This window comes from Peromyscus leucopus, chromosome 8b (genome assembly GCF_004664715.2).
Source record: "Peromyscus leucopus breed LL Stock chromosome 8b, UCI_PerLeu_2.1, whole genome shotgun sequence".
Taxonomy (NCBI): Eukaryota; Metazoa; Chordata; class Mammalia; order Rodentia; family Cricetidae; genus Peromyscus; species Peromyscus leucopus.
The window spans coordinates 20409308-20418561 of record NC_051086.1 but is presented as its reverse complement, the minus strand read 5'-3'; the positions used below and the strand labels follow the sequence as shown (position 1 = coordinate 20418561).

At 47.8% G+C, this 9254-nt stretch overlaps 1 protein-coding gene across 1 annotated transcript; it reads right to left on the bottom strand.

Moving 5' to 3' along the window:
- Window positions 1-4743: 4743 nt before the first annotated feature.
- Fam71b (family with sequence similarity 71 member B) lies at window positions 4744-8092 on the bottom strand. Its single transcript, XM_037201296.1, has 2 exons — window positions 7364-8092; window positions 4744-6078 (listed from the first exon to the last, which is right to left on the bottom strand). The coding sequence occupies exons 1-2, from the start codon at window positions 7991-7993 to the stop codon at window positions 4864-4866; spliced, it is 1845 nt and encodes a 614-aa protein (XP_037057191.1). The 5' UTR covers window positions 7994-8092; the 3' UTR covers window positions 4744-4863.
- Between the last annotated feature and the right edge of the window lie 1162 nt (window positions 8093-9254).

Sequence of the window (9254 nt, the reverse complement as noted above, 5' to 3'; positions counted from 1 at the left end):
AATTTATTTTAGTTGTGGGTAAGTATGGTGTGTTGATGGAGAAATTTCCCTCAAAGGCTCATGTATTTGCACATTTGGTCTCTTGTTGGTAGTACTGTTTGGGAAGGTCGTGGAACTTGTAAGATAAGAGGTAGAGCCCTGCTAAACAAAGTATGTCACCAGGAGTGGGGACTTAAGATGTCACAGCCTTGCCTCTCTTTCTGCTCTCCCTCTCTTTGCTTCCTGTGTGCGGATGAAGGATGTGAACAGCTCCTGCTTCTGGTCCTACCACCTCCCTCCACTACCACCTCCCTCCACTCCCTACCCCCCCCCCCCCCCCCCCCCCCCCCCCCCCCCCCCCCCCCCCCCCCCCCCCCCCCCCCCCCCCCCCCCCCCCCCCCCCCCCCCCCCCCCCCCCCCCCCCCCCCCCCCCCCCCCCCCCCCCCCCACCCCTCCCCCACCTTCCCTACCACCTCCCTCCACTACCACCTTCCTCTACCACCTTCCTCCACCACCTTCCTCTACCACCACCTTCCTCTACCACCTTCCTCTACCACCACCTTCCTCTACCACCCCCCCCCCTCCTCTACCCCCCCCCCCCCCCCCCCCCCCCCCCCCCCCCCCACCACCTTCCTCTACCACCTGCTTCTACGCCTTCTTTGCCTTGATGGACTATCCTTCTGGAAAGATAAGCCAAAATAAACTCTCTTCTGTAAGTTGGTTTTAGTCATGGCATTTCATCACAGCAACAGAAAAGTAACTAATACAGCATGTGAAACAAAACAAAACTAAGGATATATGAAACACCTTCTGGAAACCTATGAGTTAGTAAGATCTTTTCCAAATGTAACTTTAAAAGGTATGAGTGGAATTGCCCTGCATCAGTGGACAATGTTGCTCCTAGGAAGACAAAGGCTTTTTAATGTAAATCATAGCACCAGGCATAAAACTCTCTCCCTTCACATCATTGGTCAGGGAAGTCCCAGAGGTCTCCTAAGTAACAGACTATCGCCATGGCCCTCAGTTGTCTTTCATAACTACACGGTAAGACACCTTACTGCTGAAGATGCCCCACTTTGGTTACAGGACATAGAGAAATCATTCTCAAACTTCCTCTGTGCTGGCTATCTTTTCTAGCAGACGGTGCTATCCAGCAGCCTTGCTGGGAAAGAAGAGACATTCATGGTTTTACCCAGCACTGGATCCTGCATGCTACAGTAACTCACTTTCCAGGCAGGATGTGCACACTGCTGCAGTAGTTCCACCTAGGTTACAGAGTGACCTATTAAGTGCTTTTTGATTGGATTTGAGGCCTGATCCACAGGAGAGCTGTGATAATTTGAGTGAGAACGGCCCCCATAGGCTCTTATGTTTGAATACTAAGTCCACAATTGGTAGAACTGTTGGGAAGAGTTAGGAGGTGTGACCTTGTTGAAAGTGTGTCCCCGGAGGTGGGCTTCAGGTTTCTAAGGACTCACACCATCCGCAGTGTGCTTTCTCGTTCTTGTTTGTGGATCAGGATGTCACTGACTCAGCTGCTGTTCCAGGGCTGTGCTGCCTGTCTGTTGCCGTGCTCCCCACCATGACAGTGATGGACTCCTGTCCCTCTGAAACTGTAAGTCCCACATGCTCCCTTCCTTCTACAACTTTCCTTGGTCGTGGTGTTCTATGACAACAATAGACAAGTAACTGTTCTTTCAAGAAGTTTGGAAATTGCTTGCATTTTCCATTTTCTCAGGTATTATTATTTTCCTTCTCAGATCTTGTATGGAGTTGAAGACTAGATAGTTACAGTTACAATCTTCTTGTATCTTAGCTAGAACATATTAGTATTAGAGTTAGAATCTTCAAGATTGAATAGCTTTTGGAGTAATCTCAGTAATTTGCCATTTACCTATGCCCTGCCTATTTCTGGACATTTAGCATGTCTTTCTTGTTTGATGTTATTCTTGTTGGTTGTAGTTCCATTTTTGTTTATGTTATTATCCTTTGTTTGATACTTGATTCTAATACTTGATAATCACTGTACCTAGTATGCATTAAGTTAGAACCCTCTTATTTAGACAAAAAAAAGGGGGAGGAATGTAGTGGTATTTGCTTTGCCCATGACCTTGGGCTACAGGGCCACTACAAACACAGAACTAGAAAGGCGCCTGGCATGACACCTTTCTCTCTGACCCAGTGCTCTAGCTGCTGCAGAACATGTGTGCTTCTGGTCGTGGTTGAAGTTCCTAGCTTACAACCATGTGAGCTGCCTGGCCTACAGACTCCCCACACAGCTGCTGTGTGCAGTGGTCACCCGAGCAGGAGTCAGGCAGTTCCTGGGGGGTTCTCGTGGACTCTTCAGGGTGAAGAAACTCATCAGCAGCTGCCCATGTGTGTGTGTGTGTGTGTGTGTGTGTGTGTGTGTGTGTGTGTGTGTGTGTGTGTGTGTGTGTGTGTGTGTGTGTGTGTGTGTTAGGGTTTAGTCACAAGAGTAGCCCCAGTGGGGGCAGGTGGGGCTCAGATCCACGTGGTTGGAACCAGGCAGCTCAGGGGTGCTAGTGAGCACACGTGCCTCTGAGCAAACCTGCTGCGGAGGCTGTGGGTAGGAGCCACAGGGAATGTGGGGTCTTAAAACGGAGAGGAAGAAGGGTCACATCCCCTTCTCTTGATCATTTTAAGAGGTCACATGCAACAGCAGGAATCACTGCCTCCTTCGGTCCCTATAGCTCAAGGTCATGGGCGGAGCAAATACCACTATAGGTCCTCGGTCCCAGGGTAGAACCAGAGCTAAGCGTTCACGCTGCTAAGTAGCCTTCTCTATATTTATGTTCATACCCGTAGGCCTGGGCTGCTTTCAACCTCCGTCAGAGAACTTCTTTGTGCAGCGGGCAGCAGTCACTGCAGAGCTGCACAGCTAGTTGAAATGCTCAGAACAGCAGACTGAGTGCTTAGCCCCAGATAGGACATCTGTATCCAAGCCACCACTAGTGCTCAGGGAGCACTGTGTATGAAGAGGAGGAAAAAAATGTCGGATCTGGAGGATAAGGAAGAGTGCTGTGAAATGCTGTCTTCTGGCCATGGCTATTACATTTGGAAACTCACAACAGCTGCGGTTACCTGCATAAGATCAAGCCACCCAGCCTAAGGCATAGGTGGGTGGTCTCCAGGCCCCATTCCTTGTTGAGGGGCTATGGGCAGCCGATAGGAGCTTGGAGAGGGAAGATTATTATGATTGGAGGACGTGGCCACTGGTAGGTTTCCTATGCTCTAGGGGAGGATGGCCCCACACCCACACAGATATGGGCAGTACTAACTAAACTTCCCAGATTATATATTTAAAAAAAAATGTAAAGTTGAGAAAGTGACCTGTTGGGGAAGATATGGGGGATGTTGAAGATATTAGGGGCTAGATGTCATATTTCATTATTGCATAAATAGAAAACTCTCAGGAGAAAGGAAAAATTAAAACATTTTTAAAAGTCGTTTGGAATACATTTAGTTTTACTGTTTATTAGAGTAAAGCAAATTTGCATACCAATGAGATGCATGTAAAACTTATTTTTACACAGAAATTAAATATTGGGCCTGGAGAGGTGGCACAGTGCTTAAACTTGCCCTACTTTGGCAAAGGACCTGTGTTTGGACCCCAGCACTCATGTTGGGTAGCTCACAACTGCATGAAACTCCATCTGGGAGGATTCAGTGCCTCTAGCCGCCACGTGGACCTGCACACATATGCACATACCTACGCATAGACACACATGATTTAACATAATGAAAATGAATCTCTAAAAGGTCAAATCTTGACTGAATATTTGATACTGCAGGATATGGAACATTTTCAACATTTTTCAGACTCGACCAGTACTTTGATTTTATGTGATCATTGCTCACATTGACACTTCATATAAATATATACTACAAAATGACAGAAATAAGTTCAGGGCTATTTCAGAAATCATGGGAAATTGGTCCTGATCTCAAGCCAAAATACATTTAACATTTTTTTTTTTTATAAAACTCTTATCAGCAACTCAAATAACACTTTTCAAAATCCTGCATGCTAACACAGTCAGGTCCTTATACACCGCTGACTGAGGGTAGGAAATGATTAAAGGGCTTTGTTTTCTGTAATTAAACTGTTGTTATGAGAGCAGAAAACTGTCATAAAAACTCTTCAGTTCCTAACTTACAGTAACCTTTAATCTGAGAGGTGTTTCAGATGCCTTTGACTGGTGTGGCGTGCTGTAACAGAGTGTGCACATTGTGGAATGTGTGAGTTGTGTGTTCAGAACCAAGGCTGCTCTGCCAAAGTTATCTCTGGTTCATTAATTCTGATTTTGAATTTTTGTTTTTGCAAATTCAGAAAATTTAACTGTTGCCAGTGATTTTGTTTGTTTGTTTGCTGCCCTGCATTTAGGATTTGCACCCACAGTTTAAGAAGCTTTGATTTAGATCATAGACTTCCCTATGCCAATTGCCTGGTAAGGCCACTGCATCATCTTGCCCTGTCTTCCCTCAAATATGGACTAGACCAAATGTTCCCACTCACAAAGGGCCTTTTGGGAAGGAGGGGAGAATGGGTACATAGTTCCCCCAGAGGCCCATGAGGCCAAAGACAGAAAGGGCCTAATGCTCTTGCTTCAGCCTTGGCTCATCTGAACCTGAGGTGGGAGGCTCTACTTCACCCCTCACCAGAGGAGCAATGAATGTCAGTCACAGAAGCCACTGGGAAGTCTCCGCCAGGGTGTGCGACAGGGAAGTGCAAACAGAAGACAATTCTTTTGGAATTATGTGACCTTTATTATTGAAACTGCCAGTAGGGAAGCTGGTATTGGTTCCCTGATGCTGCTCTCCTGAGTCCTGATCTCTGTCGCAGCTTCCTGCTCTGGGATCTCATTAAACGCACTTGGCTTCAAAGATGATCCTCTCCATTGTCTCGGCGGTTACAGTACTGCTATACTCTACCTCCTTGCCTTTCTCCATCTTCGCCTCTACGTTGTGCTTCTCCACCTTCTTTGACACAATGTCTACCCCTCTATTATGTGAGGAGACTGCTGTTTTTGAAGTAGGCCTTATTAGGAAGCTCTTCAAAAAAGAGCTAATCTTACTGGATTTCTTACTCCCAGACCCCGAGCTAGTTGTAGATTGGCTCTTCCTGGGTTTGTGAGCAGTCCTGGACTCACTCTTGTGAGTGGAGCCATGTCTCTTGCCCTTTAAGTTGCTGTGTGCTTTTCCTTTCTTGCTTTCTCTTTTTTTCCCGGGGCTGGAGATGGACCGGTGGGAAGATGATTTCCGGGTGGTCTTGGTCTTGTCCTTGCCTGTGCCTCGGTCCTTGCCTGTGCCTCGGTCCTTGCCTGTGCTTCGGTCCTTGCCTGTGCTTCGGTCCTTGCCTGTGCTTCGGTGACTTGTCTTGCGGTGATGGGAACTTTTCCTGCTGGGATTTCTGTCCTTGTTTTCTCGTCTCTCCCGTTTCTCCTTCCGGGGTTCAGAGCCAATGTGGGGCACCTTCTGGCTTCCATCCCTTTCGCACATGTAGCCTTCACTCTGCAAGGTTGACAGCAGCGGAGCTTCGGGTTTGTCTGCAGCAGGCCCCTTGGTCGTCATGGTGCCTGCAAACACCACACTCAGGCTGCCCTCTGGGGTGACACTGGTAGCACCCCCTGCGGAAGTGGACTCTGAGGAGGAGCTGGCAGCCCCTGCCAAGACCAGGTCTGTAACTTCTGAGGATATGTTTGCCACAGCCGCTAAGGCCTTGCTGGATCCACTTCCTCCTGAATCTTTGCTGCCTGTGCCTGCCAGAGCTGTGGCTACCTGGCTTGAGCCCGGAGACCTGGTTGTTGCTATGCTTAAAGCACCCGAGGTCGAGCTTGCAGCTGTCCCTGCTTTTGCCACCCCTGCTGAGGGGCCTGTTATTACTCCTGCAGCCACTGTGCCACCTACCGCCCCTGCTGCTGCCCCTTTGGCAGGTCCTCGTACACCAGCGGCTGCAGCAGCTGTCGTAGATGGTTGTGTTCCCTCTCCTCCTGCAAATGCAGCAGAGTTGGCTCCTGACACATCTCGGAGCTTTTGACGCACAGAATCCTGATCCCCTTCTCCGTGGATGTCTGAGCCCTGTGCCGAGGGGAGGATAAACAGTGAAATAGAGGTGACAGAGAGGCCGGAATGCTCAGGTCCTCTCTCACCCTGAAGCTCAGTAACCCAAGGGCTTCTTATTGAAATCATCATGTCTGAATTCCCATTTATTACAAGATCCCTTCCACTGCACTTTAGTCAATGGGCACTCATTTTCACCTCAGCAATTCTAGGGCAAAAGGAAACACTTTCATAAAATGTATTTTCCACATTTGTGTTTGTCTTTGCAGGGCACATTTCTACAAATGGAATTGTTGGGTCAGGGATATGCTAGACATGTTGATGGCCTTGGAACCAGTTGTGCAAGCACACACATGGGGATTGTGCATATTTAAAAAGAAAATCACTTAATAGGCACAGGGTGACAGATCATGGCTCAAGGGAAGGGAGTTAGAAGTGTTCTACACTAAAAAGCTGATCTCAGAAATAGATTAGTGGTCACCAGGACCTGGAAGGGCTGATGGGGAGCAGGAATGTGGAGAATATGGCTAATAGATACAGTTGGATAAGAGGAGTCACTTCCATGTCTTACGTTCCTGAAGGATAACTATAATTGACAACCGTTAATCTTATTATCTCAATAACAAGCAGAGATGATTTTTTTCCATATTCCCAGCACAAGGAAATGAGCAATATCTGGGGTGATAGACATGCCAACCACCCAAGTTTTATCACCACATATTAAATACAAGTATCAATATGCCACAGTATACCATATTAATATGTATAATTAATATATATCAATCAAAATTAAAAATGTAATTTGATCAAGCATGATGGCATCTGCCAGCAATCTCAACACTTGAGAGGCTGAGGCAGGAGAATAGCCAATTCAAGGCCAGTCTAAGCTACATAGCGGGTTGAGTTCCAGGTCAGGCTGGGATACATCTCAAGGTCTCGCATCCAAAATAAGAGAATATATATAATACATTCCCTTCATTTTATATATTATATAATATTCCATAGCAAATGAGGCTGAGTTGGTGTACAAAGAGTTTAAGACTGAAACATCAGGAAGTTGTAAGTTTCACCTACAGTCTTGGATGTGAGGCAGAGGAATTGATAGTTCAGGTTTCTGACATCAAGCCTTATGAGACATTTCGGAGAAGCAGTCCAGCCTCCCAGAGTGATAGTTAAGTCTCTAGTGGTGGCCCAGGACCCTTTCAAATATAGCACATTTCCCAGGCGGGCCTAAGAAAGCACCTACATCTCTGCGTGACCTGCTCTGGAGCTCCCCACTCAGTTTGAGTCTTTAGAAGCTTACGAGTAGGCTTTTGTTGTCCTCCAGGATAGATGTGTTACCAGTGTGAAGGGTCGGGCTACTGCTGCAGCTGTCTGTCGGTGGCCTCAGGAGATAGACAAGCTTTTCCCAGTAGCAGAAGAGGTCTTCTCGTGCATCAGAAGAGGGACACAGCTGCAGGTAGAAAGTCCGGCCTGTGGCGAGCTTCAGGCGCAGCTGCTGTTTCTCACGGTCATGAATGGAGATCTTGACAAACTTCAAAGGGAGCAGCCTGGTGAGCTCCAAAGTCTTTGGAGGCTTGCGACCTCTCCCCTTGATGAACCGGGCCCGTCTAGCATGTTCTTCACAGACTTTAGCCGGTCGGGCCAGCAGCATGACGTCAGGAAGTGGGAGGACTGGGCTGGTGGACGCGATGCATACAGTCACCATTCGGACTCGGTTATGGACATCAATCACCTCTCCTTTCTTGCTAATCTGGATAAAATCACTTTCAAACATTGGTGCATACTTGAAAATATCATACTCTCCTCCCTTGTATAGTTGTCGCTGTAGGTTTCCCATGGAGGTGTTGAACACGCCCATGGATCGGTAGCTGTGGGCAGTGTAATAAGGTAACAAACATTCACTGCTCATGGTTCTCTTCATTCCAGGCATCGCTGCCAGCCACAAATCGTGTCCCCAAGAGAGGGAGGGAGTGAAGGCAATTGCCCATCTCCCAGCAAGGTTTCTGCCCACATCTCCTCAGACCTCCACAGTTATGCTCTGCTGTCCTTTGTGACCTGTCACCAGCACACACCCCTTTGTCCTGGCCTCCAAGCAGTCATCATCTGCTCAAAGCAAGATCAGCAGCCTCCTCCAACCCCAGCCGCATCACCACCTTCACAGGGACCAGGCTGCACCCTGGCAGAGTGTACCTGTGGGTGTGCGGGACATTTTTAAAACTCAGACTGTCGGGTGCTTCAGTTATAAGCCAGTCTGCTTTTGTCAATATCGAGGACGTACATCTCCAGTTGTGTCGTTGGTCTTGTTACAGACACTCTTCTAAGGACTGTCTCCCTTTTTCTTCAACTGAATGACCTCCTGGGGATGCAGTCATGGTGGTGGGATGTAGTTTGCTAATGGCAGAACCCCGTCTGGATTCTGATTCACCAGGGCCTCAGTGTATACCCACACAATCCTGGCAGGCTCTCAGGGTTGTTAAAGGATGGGTCCCCAGCTACTCCTGTGACCTGTCACAACCCGAGTTTTATCAATACAGCTTTCTTGACCATTTTCTCATTTGGGGAAAGTTAATTTTTCAAATCCGTAAGTTGCAGTGAGGAAACAAGGCTACAGATGATCTTGCTTGGGGTCAGAGTTCAGGGCTGGATTCTAAGCCAGTCTTGTAACTGCTATGAGAGCTTTCTCCATGTCAGGCTGTGAACCCATCAGACTCCTGCTCTGCACACACAGAGAGGTGTGGTGGTCAGCAGTCGGGGGGAGGGGTCTGGGTCTCACTGGGGACCACAGGGATTCACAGGTACTTGAATCATAGATTTCCCGAAATGGTGTGCCTGCCGCTTCACCTTGATGCCTGCCTGATAAACCACTGATGTTTGGGTTCTTTGAATGGTTTTTCAGAGAAATGGTAGCAAACATAGCTTTCTGGAGTTTCTTCTTTACTTGGCAGAAGGTGATGAAGCTAAAATCCCCCTCCTCCAGTTAGAAAAATACTTCTGAAATGAACCCACCCCACCCCCCACAGGCAGCGATTACTGTGTAAAGATCTTGAAATCAACTCAAGCCACAGAAAAGCCTTTGTTCTGCCCTACTTTCTCCTCAGTGCAGAGTGCACCGAAGCTTTTCAATGACTGTGGACCTGGGTCTACTGAGGCTCACGCTTCCATGCATTTATGCAACAACAAAATGTAATCAA

Bases quoted from the DNA above. Each gene is read 5' to 3' on its own strand.
- Fam71b (XM_037201296.1), bottom strand. From the start codon at position 7,993: ATGCCTGGAATGAAGAGAACCATGAGCAGTGAATGTTTGTTACCTTAT. The intron at 6,079-7,363 runs GTAAGCTTCTAA...CCCTCGGCACAG, and splicing joins AGGACAACAAAAGCCTACTC to GGCTCAGACATCCACGGAGA.